Source organism: Entelurus aequoreus, linkage group LG10, assembly GCF_033978785.1.
Source record: "Entelurus aequoreus isolate RoL-2023_Sb linkage group LG10, RoL_Eaeq_v1.1, whole genome shotgun sequence".
NCBI lineage: Eukaryota > Metazoa > Chordata > Actinopteri > Syngnathiformes > Syngnathidae > Entelurus > Entelurus aequoreus.
Genome location: NC_084740.1, coordinates 41,320,895 through 41,342,770, shown reverse-complemented (window position 1 = coordinate 41,342,770; position 21,876 = coordinate 41,320,895). Strand labels below are relative to the sequence as shown.

The following is a 21,876-nucleotide window of genomic DNA, read 5'->3' as shown; positions in this document are numbered from 1 at the left end:
TTAAACTATTATAGTTTGTTATTAAAGTTGTAATTAACGTGTTATTAATCATAACTAGACCCCACCTTGTCGAAACCTCCCCAAACCGGTCACGATCGTTTGTGCTGCAAATATTTTCTTGGTTAAACTTTTATAGTTTTTTAAAGTTATTAAGGTGTAATTAATGTGTTATTAATCATAACGAGACCCGAACTCATTAAAACCTACCCAAACTTGTCACAATCGTTTGTGCTGCAAATATTTTATTTAAACTATTGTGGTTGAAAATATATTAGTTTTTATTAAGGTGTAATTAACGTGTTATTAATCATAACTAGACCACACCTTGTCAACATCTCCCCAAACTTGTCACAATTGTTTGTGCTGCAAAATATTTATTTGGTTAAACTATTATAGTTTTTTTTAATGTTACTAAGGTTGTAATTAACATGTTATTAATCATAACTAGACCCCCCAACTCATCAAAACCTACACAAACTTGTCACAATCGTTTGTGCTGCAAATTTTTGTTGGGTTAAACTATTTTTTTTAAAATGTTAATAATGTGTAATTAACGTGTTATTAATCATAACTAGACGCCCCCACCTCATCAAAACCTACACAAACTTGTCACAATCGTTTGTGCTGCAAATATATCTTTAGTTAAACTATTATAGTTTTCTAATGTTATTAAGGTGTAATTAACATGTTATTAATCATAACTAGACCCCACCTTGTCAACATCTCCCCAAACTTCACAATCGTTTGTGCTGCAAACATTTTTTTGGTTAAACTATTATAGTTTTGTTATAAATATAGTTTTTAATGTTATTATTATAGATTGTATGTTTGTTAACTATTATAGTTTATATGATATTAATTAATATATTTGTTATGCTATTATTCATAGTTATTATGTTAATTATAGTTTTTATGGTATTAATACAGCTTTTATGAATAATAACATGTTAATAACACGTTAATACACAAATTATATTATTATTATAGTTTATATTGTTATAATTTGTATGTTATCATAGTTTTTATTTATTCATACTTCTAATAGTTGTAACTAGTTTAGTTTTTATGTTATAATGTATTATTTTTTTTAATGTTTTAGTTGTATTATGGTTTTTATGTTATTAATAGTTATGTTATTAACTATTATAGGTTTTGTTATTATTATAGTTTTTAATGTTATTAATATAGTTTGTATGTTTGTTAACTATTATAGTTTATATGATATTAATTACTATATTTGTTATGCTATTATTCATAGTTTTTATGTTAATTATAGTTTTCATGGTATTAATACAGCTTTTATGAATAATAACATGTTAATAACACAATAACACAACACCTATTAAACATTAACATAAAAACTACAATAATTAAAAAAAATGTTTGCATCACAAATATAGAACAAACAAATGTGACAAGTTAAAGCAAGTTTGGGACAAGGTGGGGGCTGGTTATGAATAATAACATGTTATTAACACATTAATACACAAATTATGTAATTATTATAGTTTATATTGTTATAACTTGTATGTTATCATAGTTTTTATTTATTCATACTTGTAATAGTTGTAACTAGTATAGTTTTTATGTTATAATTTTTTTTAAATGTTTTAGTTGTATTATGGTTTTTATGTTATTAATAGTTGTTATGTTATTAACTGTTATAGGTTTTGTTATTAATATAGTTTTTAATGTTATTAATATAGTTTGTATGTTTGTTAACTATTATAGTTTATATGATATAAGTTACTATATTTGTTATGCTATTATTCATAGTTTTTATGTTAATTATTGTTTTTACGGTATTAATACAGCTTTTATGAATAATAACATGTTAATAACACGTTCATACACAAATTATGTTATTATTATAGTTTATATTGTTATAATTTGTATGTTATCATAGTTTTTACTTATTCATACTTCTAATAGTTGTAACTAGTATAGTTTTTATGTTATAATTTAAAAAAAAATGTTTTAGTTGTATTATGGTTTTTATGTTATTAATAGTTATGTTATTAACTATTATAGGTTTTGTTATTCATATAGTTTTTAATGTTTTTAATATAGTTTGTATATTTGTTAACTATTATAGTTTATATGATATTAATTACTATATTTGTTATGCTATTATTCATAGTTTTTATGTTAATTATAGTTTTTATGGAATTAATACAGATTTTATGAATAATAACATGTTAATTACACAATAACACAAATTATGTTATTATTATAGTTTATATTGTTATAATTTGTATGTTATTATAGCTTGTATTTATTCATACTTCTAATCGTTGTAACTAGTATAGTTTTTATGTTTTAATTTTTTTTTTAATGTTTTAGTTTTATTATGGTTTTTATGTTATTAACAGTTGTTATGTTATTAACTATTATAGGTTTTGTTATTAATATAGTTTGTATGTTTGTTAACTATTATAGTTTATATGATATTAATTACTATATTTGTTATGCTATTATTCATAGTTTTTATGGTATTAATACAGCTTTTATGAATAATAACATGTTAATAACACAATAACACAACACCCATTAATAAAAACTACAATAGTTAAAAAAAATGTTTGCATCACAAATGTAGCACAAATGAATGTGACAAGTTAAAACAAGTTTGGGACAAAGTGGGGGCTGGTTATGAATAATAACATGTTAATAACACGTTAATAACATAAAAACTATAATGTTAAAAAAGAATTTGCATCCCAAATGTGACAAAGTGTGGGTAAGTTTCAGGCAGCTTCCCCCAGGTGTCCGTGCACACTGTGCAATACTTCCACCATAAAGGTTGTTCGGGCGTGCTTACCGGGGGGGCGGCCAGCCAGCCGTACTTGTCCTCGGTGCGGTTCATGTCGCGGTCGAAGGCGTAGAGCTGACTGTAGCGCAGGTGCGGCGCGTCCAGCAGGTTGAACTGCCGGCGGGCGTAGTGGTAGCTCTCGTTGTTGCCTTTGCGGGGGAAATCCAACCACTCAGGGTGACCGAACTCATTGCCTGCGGCGCACAAGGAAAAATTTGCGGATTAGCATACGTGCGATATGAGCGTCTTTGTGGGCCGCCGACCTTTTCCTAATCCAACCTTTTTCTTTTAATCGCCACCTAAAGCTTTGATATCACGCAGGAACCTTGCCCACAGCACTTCCTGTTTCTTCTGCCTTCAAAGACCTTGACCACACTGCAAAAAGTCAGTGTTCAAAAAGAAGAAAAAAAAATACAAAAATGAGGGGTATTTTATTTGAACTAAGCAAAATTATCTGCCAATAGAACAAGAAAATTTGGCTTGTCAAGACTTTCCAAAACAAGTCAAATTAGCTAACCTCAATGAACCCCAAAATAGCTTAAAATAAGTATGTTCTCACTAATAACAAGTGCACTTTTATTGGTAGAAAAAAAAGAGCTTTTTGCTCAATATGCTGAAAATATTCTTAAATGAAGTAAATGCTAGTGCCATTATCTTGACATAATGATATGCGCTCTGCATTACATTTCTTGAAACCAGCAAACTTATACTAAAAACTACTTTATTGTTCTTAATGGAAAGTCAACAAGGCAAGCGCTTGTTACTCTCGGTCTCCTAGCCGCTCAGGCAAATCATATTGTCTAAAAATGCATTTTTCCATGGATAACATGACATCATCGCACCAAGTGCGTGCTCTTTCAGTCAATTAGTGCGCATATATACAGCCCGGCCCCCGGCCAAAATTGTAATTTTAAAGAATTCATCTGAATGTGCATGAACTATTTCTGTTCAAAATTGTTAGAAATGTTAAAAAAACAAACAAAAACAAAAAACAAATTAAATGTTTAAATATTATCGGCCGATATATGCGTTAAAATGTAATATCGGAAATTATCGGTATCGTTTTTTTTATTATCGGTATCGTTTTTTTTGTTTTGTTTGTTTTTTATTAAATCAACATAAAAAACACAAGATACACTTACAATTAGTGCACCAACCCAAAAAACCTCCCTCCCCCCATTTACACTCATTCACACAAAAGGGTTGTTTCTTTCTGTTATTAATATTCTGGTTCCTACATTATATATCAATATATATCAATACAGTCTGCAAGGGATACAGTCCGTAAGCACACATGATTGTGCGTGCTGCTGGTCCACTAATAATACTAACCTTTAACAGTTCATTTTACTCATTTTCATTCATTACTAGTTTCTATGTAACTGTTTTTATATTGTTGTACTTTCTTTTTTATTCAAGAAAATGCTTTTAATTTATTTATCTTATTTTACTAATTTTTTTAAAAAGTACCTTATCTTCACCATACCTGGTTGTCCAAATTAGGCATAATAATGTGTTAATTCCACGACTGCATATATCGGTTGATATCGGTATCGGTTGATATCGGTATCGGTAATTAAAGAGTTGGACAATATCGGAATATCGGATATCGGCAAAAAGCCATTATCGGACATCCCTAGTTTAAATATTAACTGTCAGTTTACTGTACTGAGCCTACTGTACTACTATATGAGTATGTGTTTTCTATTGTTTCATTGAAAATAAAACAGCAAAGTCCATTTGGCTGTCATCTGTTTGAATTATGAGACACAATTGTGTCAAAATTATGATTTTTTTTTTTCATGCTTGAAATAAGAAATGATTACTTTTATACTTGTGAGTGTTGATGACACAGCTTTGCAACAGTTGATATTCTAGTTTCAAGCATGTTTTACTCAATATAGGTCATCAAATCTCAGCAACAAGCTGTAATATCTTACTGACATCATTTAGGACCAAAACCCTTAAACAAGTAAAACACTAACATAAAATCTGCTTAGTGAGAAGAATGATCTTATCAGACAGAAAATAAGCAAATATCACCCTTATTTCAGATATTTCATCTTACTTAGATTTTAGTTTTTGCAGTGCACACCAACACCAGACAGTCCATGTCAGGGTGTCCAATTTCCTGCACTGCAAAAACTGAAATTTATGTTAGAGTGTTTACATTGTTTTAAGAGTTTTGGTCCTAAATGATCTCAGTAAGATATTACAGCTTGTTGCTGAGATTTGATGAGCTATATTGAGTAAAACATGCTTGAAACTAGAATATCAACTGTTGCAAAGCTGTGTCATCAACACTCACAAGTATAAAATTACTTTTTTAAAGTCATCATTTCTTATTTCAAGCATGAAATAAAAAATCATGACTTTGACACAATTGTGTCTCATAATTTAAACAGATGACAGCCAAATGGACTTTGTTGTTTTATTTTCAATGAAACAATAGAAAATAGGTACTCATATAGTAGTACAGTTGGCACAGTACAGTAAACTGACAGTTATTATTGAAACATTTGACATTTCAAACAATTTTGAACAGAAATAGTTCATGCACATTCAGATAAAGTCTTCAAAATAACAATAAAAAAAAATTGCCTGTGGGTCGGGCTGTAAATATATATATATATATACACACACACTACCGTTCAAAAGTTTGGGGTCACCCAAAAATTTTTGTGGAATAGCCTTCATTTCTAAGAACAAGAATAGACTGTCGAGTTTCAGATGAAGGTTCTCTTTTTCTGGCCATTTTGAGCGTTTAATTGACCCCACAAATATGATGCTCCAGAAACTCAATCTGCTCAAAGGAAGGTCAGTTTTGTAGCTTCTGTAACGAGCTAAACTGTTTTCAGATGTGTGAACATGATTGCACAAGGGTTTTCTAATCATCAATTAGCCTTCTGAGCCAATGAGCAAACACATTGTACCATTAGAACACTGGAGTGATAGTTGCTGGAAATGGGCCTCTATACACCTATGTAGATATTGCACCAAAAAGCAGACATTTGCAGCTAGAATAGTCATTTACCACATTAGCAATGTATAGAGTGTATTTCTTTCAAGTTAAGACTAGTTTAAAGTTATCTTCATTGAAAAGTACAGTGCTTTTCCTTTAAAAATAAGGACATTTCAATGTGACCCCAAACTTTTGAACGGTAGTGTATATATATATATATATATATATATATATATATATATATATATATATATATATATATATATATATATATATATATATATATATATATATATATATATATATATATATATATATATATATATATATATATATATATATATATTTATTATAAGTTTGCTGATTTCAAGATGTGAGCGCATATCATGATGTCAAGATAATGGCACTAGCATTTACTTATTTTAAGAATATTTTTCAACATATTGAGAAAAAAAGTTTCATATTTGTTTTTTCTATTAAGAAAAGTGCACTTATTAGTGGGAATATAGTTATTTTAAGGTATTTTGGGGTTCATTGAGGTTAGCTAATTTTACTTGTCTTGGAAAGTCTTGACAAGCCAAATTTTCTTGTTCTATTGGCAGATAATTTTGCTTAGTACAAGTAAAATACCCCTCATTTTTGTATTTTTTTTCTCTTGTTTTTGAACACTGACTTTTTGCAACATAGTCAAAATCTCCACAAACTTGCCTCATTCATTTGTGCTGCAAAAATATTGGGTCAAACTAATATGGTTTTGATGCTAGTAATTATTATAGATTTTATGTTATGTTTTATTATTCACAACAAGCCCCCAACTTTGTCAAAATCACCACGGACTTGTCCCAATCGTTTGTGCTGCAAATATTTGTTGTTTAACTACAGTGTTATAGGATGGGATTCAAGAAGGGATACTACAAAAAATACTCCAGGAATTTAAAGAAGAAATGATAGAAAAATTGGAAGAATTGATTGATGGATGGAAAGAGGATATGAAAGAAATGAAAGAAGAAATTAAAGAAATGAAAAAAGAGAACAACTCCAGAAATAATGAAGCCACTGAAATGAGCAAACAAATGAAGATCCTTCAAGAAGACAACAACATGCTGAGGAACATCGTAGATGAAATGGATCAGGATAAACGAATGAATGATATCATCGTGACAGGGCACCGAATTAAACCAAGTTCCTATGCGAAAGCTGTGAATAATGAAGGTGAACCAGATGAAATGGATATGGTCTCAGCAGAACAGCAAGTGGTCAACTTTCTGCAATCAAAAGAAATTGAAATTGACATTAATACCATCGAAACATGCATCCCACTGAACGGAAGAAACAACAACGCCACTCCAGTCGTGCTCGTGAAACTCGTAAACAGAAAATCTAAAATGGCATTGCTGAGACAGGGAAAGAAGCTGAAGGGAACAAATGTGTACATGAATGAGCATCTCACAAAACGCAATGCTGGAATCGCCAAGAAAGCACGCGACTTGAGAAGGCAGGGAAAAATCCAGGGAACTTGGAGCGCAAACTGTAAAATCTACATCAAGCTGAATGGAGGTCCAGAAGCAAGAGTAATTGTTGTCCATGACATCAAGGACCTGGACAATTTTTAAAGTTTACACAGCTACCAAAACAACGATGATAATGGACTCTGACAGAAAACAAGCACCTAAATTCAGCATCGACACTATTATGTTCCAAGGGACGACTAAACAAGAGGACCTAGATTCAGGATTGCATCCACCTACACTTATAGAGATTATTGAAACAACATCAAAGTTTGTTGAACAAGAAAATATGGAACTAAAAAATTTCTGCAACAAAGATCACAAAAACCAGGATTTGGAAAATGATATAGATCCAGATACAAATTTTTTCTCCCACATCAGTAATAGTTGTTTTTATTATACAGATGATCAATATAATAGCAACATTGAATGTGATAACAAATTGTCAATTATTCATTTTAATAGTAGAAGCTTGTATGCAAATTACAATAACATTAAGAACTTTTTGGAACACATCAACGAACCCTTCAAAGTGATTGCTGTCACAGAAACATGGATTGATGATAAAAAAGGAATAGATTTTGATCTGGAGGGATATGAACTAAACTACATCAACAGAACCAACAAAAATGGAGGAGGAGTAGCTGTGTACGTGATGAAGAACCTGAACTACAAAGTGGTAAAAAACATGTCATTTGCCATTGATAATATCTTAGAATGTATAACCATTGAAATATGTCAGGAAAAAAGCAAAAACATATTCATCAGTTGTATATATAGATCACCTAAGTCAAGTATAGAAACATTTGAAGAATGGATCAAGGCAACTTACATGGACAATGGTCAAAGAATAATGTTCTTATGTGGTGACTTTAATATTGACTTATTGAACCCCAACAAGCAAAAGTCTATTGATGACTTCATTGATACAATGTACAGCATCAGTCTATATCCTAAAATCACAAAGCCAAGCAGAATCACAGCACACTGTGCCACGCTTATTGATAATATTTTTACCAATGATTTTGATAATAACACTACAAGTGGTCTACTTATAAGCGACGTTAGTGATCATCTGCCAGTTTTTACAATATATGATGGAAACTACAAGAAGAACATGGAAGACAAAAGGACATTTCGAAGACTGTGCACAGAGAAGAGGATGACTGCCTTCAAAATTGAGCTACAAAAGCAAGATTGGGACAATGTGTATAATGAAAAAGAGGTTGATGAAGCATATGAACATTTCTTAAACAAGTTCATAATACTTTATGACAAACATTGTCCATGGATACAACTCAGTAACAAGCAGAGAAAGAATAATCAACCATGGATGACAAAAGGATTAAAAAATGCTTGTAAGAAGAAGAATACACTATATAGAGAACTTATAGCACAAAGAACTATAGAGGCAGAAATTAAGTACAAAAAGTATAAAAACAAGTTAACAGACATACTACGATCATGTAGAAAAGAATATTACAGTGAATTATTGGACAGGAACAAAAATAATATGAGAGCAACATGGGGCATCCTCAATAGCATTATAAAAAATGGAACTAAGAGGGACTACCCTCAATACTTCTTAGATGAAAATAAAAAAAATGACAACATAAAGGAAGTAGTTGAAAGCTTCAATAATTATTTTGTAAATATTGGACCAAAATTGGAAGAAAGGATTCCAGACCCAGTTCCAATTGAGGACTATAATGACACCATAGAGCCAAATCCCAACTCCATGTTCCTCAGTAATGTGACACAGGAGGAAATAGTTACAATCGTGAAAAAATGTAAATCTAAGACTTCAACTGATTGTAACGGAATTGATATGGAAACGATAAAAAAGGTTATTGAAGAGATCTCAGGACCATTAATGTATATTAGTAACCTATCATTTCAAACAGGTACATTTCCAAACAAAATGAAAATAGCTAAAGTTGCACCAATTTATAAGACTGGAGATAAACATCAATTTACAAATTATAGACCTGTTTCTCTACTTCCACAATTTTCTAAAATCATTGAAAAACTGTTCAATAACAGATTAGAAAGTTTCATAAATAAAAATAGAATACTCGAAGAGAACCAATATGGATACAGAGCTAATGTCTCAACTTCAATGGCTTTAATTGAAATTACAGAAGAAATTACCAATGCAATAGATAGTAAAAAATGTGCAGCAGCGGTTTTTATGGATCTAACTAAAGCTTTTGACACAATTAATCACAATATTTTAATCAAAAAACTAGAACGATATGGCATCAGAGGGTTAGTCTTAAACTGGATAAGAAGTTATCTAACGAACAGGAAACAATACGTGAAGCTAGGCGAACACACGTCTACAACACTAAATATATCCTGTGGTGTACCTCAGGGATCAATATTAGGACCTAAATTATTCAATCTCTATATAAATGACATTTGTAAAGTTACAAAAGATTTAAAGTTAGTATTATTTGCGGATGATACAACAGCGTTTTGTTCAGGAGAGAACACACAGGAGATAATACAAATAATAACAGAAGAAATTAACAAATTAAAAAGATGGTTTGACAAAAACAGACTATCGTTGAATCTTAGTAAAACTAAAATAATGCTATTTGGTAACAGTAGAAGAGAAAGTCAAACACAAATACAAATAGACGGAATAGAAATTGAAAGAGTAAACGAAACCAAATTCCTAGGTATAATGATTGATGATAAATTGAACTGGAAATCTCACGTAAAAAATATACAACATAAAGTTGCAAGAAACACGTCAATAATGAATAAAGCAAAACATGTTCTAGACCAAAAATCCCTTCATATTCTCTACTGCTCACTAGTGTTACCATATCTGAGCTACTGTGTAGAAATATGGGGAAATAATTACAAAAGTACACTTCATTCATTAACGGTGTTACAAAAAAGATCAGTTAGAATAATACATAATGTTGGATATAGAGAACATACAAACCCTTTATTTATTGAATCAAAAATACTGAAATTCCACGACATAGTGAATTTGCAAACAGCTAAAATTATGCACAAAGCAAACTATAACCTGCTACCCAAGAATATACAACAATTCTTCTCAACAAAAGAGGAGAAATATAATCTTAGAGAAAAACGTAATTTAAAACATTTGTATGCACGTACAACACTTAAGACCTTCAGTATATCAGTATGTGGAATTAAATTATGGAATGGATTAAGCAAAGCAATCAAACAATGTACTAATATGATCCACTTCAAGAAACTCTTCAAACTTAAAGTGTTTACAAAGTACAATGAAGAAGAACCATGACAAACATTCTCAATTTATTTCATCCATCCATTCATTCATTCTTAAAGTAATCTTACTTATCTCATCATATGAAATATGACTTACTTCACCAATTATTATTATTAAATTCTTACTATTATTTATTTATTTATTTTTATTGTAATTACTTATGGAGTTTATTGTGAAAAAAATGTGAACAGGAAGTGAACAAAAAGTTTTGCAACTGTTATGTAAAGAAAAGGGGTAGGATTAAATAAGCTCTGCTTCTTCCTACTCCTTTTCGAACATGTTGAAAAGAAACTGGAAATTGTGATGTATCATGTTGTATGCTTGCATGTTCGAAATAAACTCAAACTCAAACTCAAAACTCAAATAGTTCTTCTGCTATTGACTATTAGTTTTCGTCAGAATAATTGTATCTAAGTTATCACAAAACTTTGTGTTACATTGAGTTCAGCTCGCCCTGCGAGAGGACAAAAGCTGTCTTTGATCCTACCAAGCAAAGGGGGTGTAAAACGCCACTGTGGAGGCTGGGAAGCAACATGAAGGTGTTCTGTTTCTTTGATGTATTGTAATCCACAGAAAGATATTGTCTTGACCCGAGATCTACAAAGCGGAGAGAAAGCAGGACCTGCCCAAGCTCCAGGCACCTCTTCTTTGAACTGTTTTACGATCTCTTCTTTGAACTGTTTTGCATTCAAAGGCGATGGCTGTTTACGACCCCCGTCCCTTTAGAAACAGCTGTTGCCATGTAATCAGGGAAAGGCGTACAATCTTTCGTCAGAGCGTGGTGGAGACTGTACAAGAGTACAGCCCAGACGTTTCTACTTATATTGAGCCAAATTTAATTCTGTCTCTGTTTAATTCCTTGCTTCTTGTCTTGTTTAATAGATGTCATCAGTGTTTGAACCTGACAATTTTTATGTTATCAATTATTATAGTTTATTATTATAGTTTATATGTTATTAAATATAACAAGTTTTTATGATATTAATTATAATTGTTTTATGTTACTAATTATTGTTTTAATGTTATTACCTATTATAGTTTATATGACCAATTATTATAATTTTATGTTATTATAATGTTCACTATCATTGACTATTAAGTTTTATGTTATTAATATTATAGTTTAATTTTTTTTAAACTGTTAAGTTTTTATGTTATTAATTGATAGTTTTAATTTTGTTAATATCGTTTTTATGTATTTAACTATGATAATATTATGTTATTAACTGTTATAGTTTGTATGTTATTAATTATTATAGTTTATATTACTATAATTTTTATGTTATTATAGTTCTTAGGTTATCACCTATCATAGTTTTAATAGTTTTAACTATTATAGTTTTTATGTATAATTTATTATTTTTGCAAATGTTTTTTAGTTTTATTATTTTTTTAATGGTATTAACTATTATAGGTTTTGTTATTAATATAGTTTTTAATGTTATTAACATAATTTGTATGTTTAACTATTATAGTTTTTATGATATTAATTACTACATTTCTTATGCTATTATTCATCGTTTTTATGTTATTAATTATAGTTTTTATGTTTTTAACTTTTAAAGTTTTTATGTTATTAATTGATATGGTTTAAATGTTATTAATTAGTAGTTTTTATGTAATTAACTATTATAGCTATTTTATTAACGGTTATAGTGTCTGTGTTATTATTATAGTTTATATTGTTATCATTTGTATGTTATTATATTTTTATGTTATCATTTATCATACTTCTAATAGTTGTAACTAGTATAGTTTTTATGTTATAATTTAAAAAAAAAAATGTTTTAGTTGTATTATGGTTTTTATGTTATTAATAATTATGTTATTAAATATTATAGGTTTTGCTATTAATATAGTTTTTAATGTTATTAATATAGTTTGTATGTTTGTTAACTATTATAGTTTATATGATATTAATTACTATATTTGTTATGCTATAATTCATAGTTTTTATGTTAATTATAGTTTTTATGGTATTAATACAACTTTTATGATATAATTTTATGTCATTTATTACTACAGTTTTTATGTAATTAATAATAGAGTTTATGTTATTAATTATTCATAATCAGCCCCACTACTGTGTCACAATCTCCCCAAACTTGTCCCAAACGTGTGTGCTGCAATTTTATTTGGTCTAACTATTATAGTTTTTATTTTATGGGGCTCATTATGAAAAATAGCACACCTGTTATGTTAAAATACTAATGATAGAACAAAACAAGCGTATCCTCTGTTTGAAATTGTAAGTCTTTTGTCAAATGTAACCACCACATTGCATCGCCACGTGAACCAGGACATTCGCTGCTCCGCTGTCACGGCGGGAGATGACTTAATGGATCCATCACCGGATGTCACGGCAACATCATAAAACAACAGCCGGCTGTAATTGAATTCCCGGCAGAGGTGGACGCGCACGTGCCATATTGAAGCCGCACGACAGCAGAACAAAGATGAGTTGTTTATCTGCTCCGCACCTCCGGGAGAAATAATGGCCAAGGTAAAAGGACACAGCAGATTGACAGCTGACAGTGCAGCAGCTGGCTAAGTGCTCGTTAAAGAAGTAGCAAACAGAAAGTCTTATCTGGCACTACTGAACTGCAGCAGTACAGAACAAACTAGACTTAGACTTAGACAAACTTTAATGATCCACAAGGGAAATTGTTAAACTAATAATAGAATAAGAAAGAACTACAAAATTTGATGGTCCTGCCATTCTGTTCCCTGAACCTCCGGCCAGGGTCGGAGCCGGCACACGCCGAAGATGGCACTACATATCCAAATCTGACATTTTTAGCTTTAAACACACAAAATTAGCCACAAAAAAAAAAAAAAAAAAGCATACAATTTTGTGTGCTAATATAAGAGACGTTAGCATACTACCAAGAGGATGGCAAGTATCCAAATACTTGCTTGACAGCACCAAGCGTCATTTTTGGGTTTTACCTGACAAAACTACCTAAAAAGCTAGCATGCTAACATTATCACGCTTATATCAGAGACGTTAGCATACTTCCAAGATGGCGCCAAGTATCCAATTACTTATTCGACCTTTTATCTCATATTTTCGACATTTTATCTAGAGATGTCCGATAAAGGCTTTTGTGCCGATATCCGATATTGTCCAACTCTTAATTCATACTTGCCAACCCTCCCGTTTTTAGTGGGAGAATCCCGGTATTCAGCGCTTCTCCCGACAACCTCCCGGCAGAGATTTTCTCCCGACAAACTCCCGGTATTCAGCCGGAGCTGGAGGCCACGCCCCCTCCAGCTCAATGCGTACCTGAGACTGAGTGGGGACAGCCTGTTCTCACGTCCGCTTTCCCACAATATAAACAGCTTGCCTGCCCAATGAATGGAGAAGTTAAACAGGACAATACTGCCATCTAAAGGATAGCCAACGGAACACTGAAATTCAAGTATTTTTTTTTGTTTTCTATGTAAATAAAATAAATATATATATATATATATATATATATATAGCTAGAATTCACTGAAAGTCAAGTATTTCATACATATATATATATATATATATATATATGAAATATATATGAAATACTCGAGTTGGTGAATTCTAGGTGTAAATAACCACGCCCCCCACACATTATTATGCCTAATTTGGACAACCAGGTTTGGTGAAGATAATTTTAAAAAAAAGTTAATAATACTAACACAGACACTCGTAGACGTGTTAGCATTAGGGATGTAAAATAATGGCATTTTTGCCGATTTCCGATATTGTCCAACTCTTAATTACCGATACCGATATATACAGTCGTGGAATTAACACATTATTATGCCTAATTTGGACATTCAGGTATGGTGAAGATAAGGTACTTTAAAAAAAAATAAGATAAGATAAATAAATTCAAAACATTTTCTTGAATAAAAAAGAAAGTAAAACAATATAAAAACAGTTACATAGAAACTAGTAATGAATGAAAAATGAGTAAAATTAAGTGTTAAAGGTTAGTACTATTAGTGGAGCAGCAGCACGCACAATCATGTGTGCTTACGGACTGTATCCCTTGCAGACTGTATTGATATATATTGATATATAATGTAGGAACCAGAATATTAATAACAGAAAGAAACAACCCTTTTGTGGTTTTTTAGGTTGGTGCACTAATTGTAAGTGTATCTTGTGTTTTTTATGTTGATTTAATAAAAATAAATAAATAAAACGATACCGATAATAAAAAAAACGATACCGATAATTTACGATATTACATTTTAAAGCATTTATTGGCTGATAATATCGGCAGGCCGATATTATCGGGCATCTCCAATAATAATAATAATAATAGCAATAAATAGATAATATTTTGGTGTAGAATCTTACATGTTTAAGTTAATGCTTGCATATTCACACAATGACGACAACTTGTTTATTTAATTTCTTATTTTTGAATGTGTCACTTAGTTATTTCATTTACACCACTGAAGTGTTTTAATTACTAGTCTGTTAGTGAAGTGAAGTGAATTATATTTATTAGGGATGTCCGATAATATCGGCCTGCCGATATTATCGGCCGATAAATGCGTTAAAACGTAATATCGGAAATTATCGGTATCGTTTTTTTAATTATCTGTATCGTTTTTTTATTATTAATTTTATTTATTTTATTAAATCAACATAAAAAACACAAGATACACTTACAATTAGTGCACCAACCCAAAAAACCTCCCTCCCCCCATTTCTTTCTGTTATCAATATTCTGGTTCCTACATTATATATCAATATATATCAATACAGTCTGCAAGGGATACAGTCCGTAAGCACACATGGTTGTGCGTGCTGCTGGTCCACTAATAGTACTAACCTTTAACACTTAATTTTACTCATTTTCATTAATTAGTAGTTTCTATGTAACTGTTTTTATATTGTTTTACTTTCTTTTTTATTCAAGAAAATGTTTTTAATTTAGTTATCTTATTTTATTATTTAAAAAAAAAAAGTACCTTATCTTCACCATACCTGGTTGTCCAAATTAGGCATAATAATGTGTTAATTCCACGACTGAATATATATCGGTTGATATCAGTATCGGTTGATATCGGTATTTAAAGAGTTGGACAATATCGGAATATCGGATATCGGCAAAAAGCCATTATTGGGCATCCCTAATATTTATATAGCGCTTTTTCTCAAGTGACTCAAAGCGCTTTACATTGTGAAACCCAATATCTTAGTTACATTTAAAGCAGTGTGGGTGGCACTGGGAGCAGGTGGGTTAAAGTGTCTTGCCCAAAGACACAACGGCAGTGACTAGGATGGCGGAAGCGGGGATCGAACCTGCGACCCTCAACTTGCTGGCACGGCCGCTCTACCAACCGAGCTATACCGCCCCGACTGTTACGGCTCAGACTCCTGCCAACGCCTCTCATCCGTCTGTGCGCACCTCGGGACACGCCCACGGGCTGCGCACATCCAGGAGCGCGCCATGCGCGTCTCCGCCCCGCAGCAGCCGCCAGCTGCAAACGATCACCGGCATTCTGCACACCTGCACTTAATGAAGGACCTGCCTTCATAAGCTCGCAGAACCTGCCAGGCGGCGCCGGAGTATAGTCTTCCGTACCTGTGTAAGCATCCAGTGTCTGGCCATCCCGCGATCCCCTGCGACTTCCATGTTTCCGTTGTGTCTGATATTCCTGTTGTCTTCCCGCAGCGCTTCCCGTGTTCCCCTGTGATCCCTTGTTGTTCCCCTTGCTCCCCCGGACTGCCTTTTGGATTCTTGACCTCCCGCTTGGACACGTTCTTCTCTGACGCTTCTCTCTCGCCCCTGATCACCTGCCTGCCCCAGGGACTTCCTCATCTCTCGTTCAACACTTTGGTAACACACACTTCAGCTAACTACACACATAGCCTTACACCACATACACTTTTGGATCTAGTTCACACTCCACTCTATTGTTTATTTGTATAGTTTGATTATTATTATATATATATATATATATATATATATATATATATATATATATATATATATATATATATATATATATATATATATATATATATATATGTATATATATATATATATATATTTAATCTATATAATAAATCATTGTTCACACTTCCCCCTGGTGTATGTTTGCCGTCACCTCCCCTTAGTAAACCACAACACCGACTGTTCAACTTGAATGCCGCAAAACTCCATCAAAATAAAAAGGCTTTTTTTTTCCCCACAAAAAATGTTGCACTGTTTTCCATTTTTCAAGCACCAATCAATCAATCAAAGTTTATTTGTACGGCCCTGAATCACAAGTGTCTCAAAGGGCTGCACAAGCCACAACGACAACCTCGGCTCAGACCCCAATTCTGTCTTTTTTTGTTTTTTTTTATTAAGTAGCAATTTGGCCCCTAAAGCTTCCCACGTTCATCTTTTTAATCCCGCCGTTAGAACAACTGATTGGACACGCCTCCCGCCAGGTAATCATTGCTCTTTCACGTCCGCCCACACTCATCCCGGCCGCCATGAAAACAATCGTTGCACCTTAAATCAAATCCTTTCAAAGCCCACAAGGTGCTCCAGTCATTGAACCACACTTGGAGACGTCATGTTTTTATCAAAGTTCTTCCATGTTCCTACCGGTAAGTCCACAGTGAAGTCCAACACACAGCAAATCATGACAATACAAATGATCTGTTCCAGTGTCAAACTACCTTCAATATGGACAGCAGATGTTGTAGTAACACTTTAACTTTCACTTAAGTGTAAAAAGAAGTCAACCCCTGTTAATAATCAAACCAATAAAAACAATAGCTCTTAATATTGATCTGCTACTTTTTGACGATTCGATTCAGAATCGATTCAAACTGATTCTCACAATGTATTATTTGTAAAGATGTCCGATAATGGCTTTTTTTGCCGATATCCGATATTCCAATATTGTCCAACTCTTAATTACCGATTCCGATATCAACCGATACCGATATATACAGTCGTGGAATGAACACATTATTATGCCTAATGTTGTTGTGATGCCCCGCTGGATGCATTAAACAATGTAACAAGGTTTTCCAAAATAAATCAACTCAAGTTATGGGAAAAAAAATGCCAACATGGCACTGCCATATTTATTATTGAATTATTTTTTTTAACATGCCTCAAAACAGCAGCTTGGAATTTGGGACATGCTCTCCCTGAGAGAGCATGAGGAGGTTGAGGAGGTTGAGGTGCGCGGGTTTGGGTGTAGGGGGCAGCGGGGGGTGTATATTGTAGCGTCCCGGAAGAGTTAGTGCTGCAAGGGATTCTGGGTATTTGTTCTGTTGTGTTTATGTTGTGTTACGGTGCGGATGTTCTCCCGAAATGTGTTTGTCCTTCTTGTTTGGTGTGGGTTCACATATTTGTAACAGTGTTAAAGTTGTTTATACGGTCACCTTCAGTGTGACCTGTATGGCTGTTGACCAAGTATGCCTTGCATTCACTAGTATGTGTGAAAAGCCGTAGACATTATGTGACTGGGCCGACACGCAAAGGCAGTGCCTTTAAGGTTTATTGGCGCTCTGTACTTCTCCCTACGTCCGTGTACACAGCGGCGTTTTAAAAAGTCATACATTTTACTTTTTGAAACCGATACAGATAATTTTGAAACCGATAATTTCCGATATTACATTTTAAAGCAATTATTGTCCGATAATATTGGCAGTCTGATATTATCGGACATCTCTAATTATTTGGTTGATTAATTATAATGAAACATCTTCAAAACAGGTTGCAGGTAAGAAGAACTCATTCTGGTTGCAAAGTTATTAATGATTAATTTATATAAAATAAAAATAAAAATATTTTCAAACATTTTTTTATTTATTTTTGAAAATTAAACGATTGTTGAATAAGAATCACAATTAGGGATGTCCGATAATGGCTTTTTGCCGATATCCGATATGCCGATATTGTCCAACTCTTTAATTACCGATACCGATATCAACCGATATATACAGTCGTGGAATTAACACATTATTATGCCTAATTTGGACAACCAGGTAGGGTGAAGATAATGTACTTTTTAAAAAAATGAATCAAATAAAATAAGATAAATAAATTAAAAACATTTTCTTGAATAAAAAAGAAAGTAAAACAATATAAAAACAGTTACATAGAAACTAGTAATTAATGAAAATTTGGAAAAATTAACTGTTAAAGGTTAGTATTATTAGTGGACCAGCAGCACGCACAATCATGTGTGCTTACGGACTGTATCCCTTGCAGACTGTATTGATATATATTGATATATAATGTAGGAAGCAGAATATTAATAACAGAAAGAAACAACCCTTTTGTGTGAATGAGTGTGAATGGGGGAGGGAGGTTTTTTGGGTTGGTGCACTAATTGTAAGTGTATCTTGTGTTTTTTATGTGGATTTAATAAAAAAACAAAAACAAAAAAAACCCAATACTGATAATAAAAAAAACGATACCGATAATTTCCGATATTACATTTTAACGCATTTATCGGCCGATAATATCGGCAGACCGATATTATCGGACATCTCTAATCACAATGTAATCAAATTTGTTGGCGCAAACTCACAGACGGACCGGCGCTACAGGTCGTTAGCTTAAATGCTAACATGAAAACAAGAGACATTACCGTCTTTCCCCATTCGATTGGGTTTCGATTCAAATTGATTCTCGCAATGTATTGTTTGGTTTAATCATTATAATGAAACGTCTTTAAAACAGGTCAGAACAACTCATTCTGGCTGCGTGGAAATGACTTTAAAAAAGTTATTAATTATTAATTTATATACAATAAAAAATATTTATAAATTAAAAAAAACAATTTTTCCCCCAGGTGCATGTTTTTTTGACGGTGGGAGGAAGCCGGAGTACCCGGAGGGAACCCACACAGTCACGGGGAGAACATGCAAACTCCACACAGAAATGTTATTCATTTAAAAATCAATTAAAACACATCAGCAATTAAAACTTGTGGTACTATCAAAATTAAAATGGCAAAAACATCAAAATTTAAACAATTAAATATTTGAACTCACAATTAGTAGGACCTCGCGACTTGTCCAGGGTGTACCCCGCCTTCCGCCCGAATGCAGCTGAGATAGGCTCCAGCACCCTCCGCCATCCCAAAAGGGACAAGCGGTAGAAAATGGATGGATGGATGGAAAAATATATTTTTGAAAATTAAATGATGAATAAGAATCACAATCCTAACGTAATCACGTTTTTGGCTCAAACTCTCAGACTGGCCAGCGCTAAGAAGAAATGCTCACTAACACAGATTTGTGACCAATATTTGAGAAAAATGGGAGCAAACATAAAAGTGGCAAGTTTATATTTTTGTTGGCTGTATATAAAGCCGCTCAGCATACTTTCAATTAGAGATGTCCGATAATATCGGACTGCCGATATTATCGGCCGATAAATGCTTTAAAATGTAATATGGGAAATTATCGGTATCGGTTTCAAAAAGTAAAATGTATGACTTTTTAAAACGCCGCTGTGTACACGGACGTAGGGAGAAGTACAGAGCGCCAGTAAACCTTAAAGGCACTGCCTTTGCGTGCCGGCCCAGTCACATAATATCTACGGCTTTTCACACACACAAGTAAATGCAAGGCATACTTGGTCAACAGCCATACAGGTCACACTGAGGGCGGCCATATAAACAACTTTAACACTGTTACAAATATGCGCCACACTGTGAACCCACACCAAACAAGAATGACAAACACATTTCGGGAGAACATCCGCACCGTAACAGAACATAAACACAACAGAACAAATACCCAGAACCCCTTGCAGCGCTAACTCAGGGAGAGCATGTCCCAAATTCCAAGCTGCTGTTTTGAGGCATGTTAAAAACAAATAATGCACTTTGTGACTTCAATAATAAATATGGCAGTGCCATGTTGGCATTTTTTTCCATAACTTGAGTTGATTTATTTTGGAAAACCTTGTTACATTGTTTAATGCATCCAGCGGGGCATCACAACAAAATTTGGCATAATAATGTGTTCATTTCACTACTGTATATATCGGTATCGGTTGATATCAGAATCGGTAATTAAGAGTTGGACAATATCGGAATATCGGCACAAAAGCCATTATCGGACATCTCTAATAAGACTCGCAATCCTAATGTAATCATTTTTTTGGCGCAAACTCTCAGACTGGCCAGCGCAAAGAAGAAATGCTCACTAGCACAGATTTGTGAAAAATATTTGAGAGGAATAGGCCTTTTTGTGTATGTAGTAAAGTTTTACATCTTTGAGTTTAACCCATCTGCGATGAGGTGGCGACTTGTCCAGGGTGTACCCCACCTTTCGCCCGATTGTAGCTGAGATAGGCTCCAGCGACAATCCCGCCACCCCAAAAAGGGACAAGCGGTAGAAAATGGATGGATGGGTGGAGTTTAACCCATGAAAAATGGGAGCACAAACAAAAGTGTCGCGTTTATATTTTTGTTGACTGTAGATAAAGCCGCTCAGCATACTTTAAATTAGAGATGTCTGATATTATCGACCGATAAATGCGTTAAAATGTAATATCGGAAATTATCGGTATCGTTTTTAAAATTTTTTTTTTTTTTTAAATTAAATCAACATAAAAAACACAAGATACTCTTACAATTACTGCACCAAGCCAAAAAACCTCCCTCCCCCATTTACACTTATTCACACAAAAGGGTTGTTTCTTTCTGTTATTAATATTCTGGTTCCTACATTATATATCAATATATATCAATACAGTCTGCAAGGGATACAGTCCGTAAGCACACATGATTGTGCGTGCTGCTGCTCCACTAATAGTACTAACCTTTAACAGTTCATTTTACTCATTTTCATTCATTACTAGTTTCTATGTAACTGTTTTTATATTGTTTTACTATCTTTTTTATTTAAGAAAATGTTTTTAATTTATTTATCTTATCTTATTATTATTTTTTTTTTCAAAAGTACCTTATCTTCACCATACCTGGTTGTCCAAATTAGGCATAATAATGTGTTAATTCCACGACTGTATATATCGGTATCGGTTGATATCGGTATCGGTAATTAAGAGTTGGACAATATCGGAAATCGGCAAAAAAGCCATTATTTGACATCACTAATGCTAACACGTCTACGAGTGTCTGTGTTAGTATTATGAACTTTTTTTTAAATTATCTTCACCAAACCTGGTTGTCCAAATTAGGCATAATAATGTGTTGATTCCACGACTGTATATATCGGTATCGGTTGATATCAGAATCGGTAATTAAGAGTTGGACAATATCGGAATATCGGCACAAAAGCCATTATCGGACATCTCTAATAAGACTCGCAATCCTAATGTAATGATTTTTTTGG

The 21,876-nt window shown here is 32.8% G+C and overlaps 1 protein-coding gene across 1 annotated transcript in view; it reads right to left on the bottom strand.

Moving 5' to 3' along the window:
- Positions 1-21,876, bottom strand: part of gbe1b (glucan (1,4-alpha-), branching enzyme 1b) — a 341,974-nt gene that overhangs the window by 61,157 nt on the left and 258,941 nt on the right. The window contains exon 14 of the mRNA XM_062060878.1: positions 2,822-3,006. Coding sequence (XP_061916862.1) covers positions 2,822-3,006 — 185 coding nt within the window. The remainder of the gene's footprint in view (positions 1-2,821; positions 3,007-21,876) is intronic.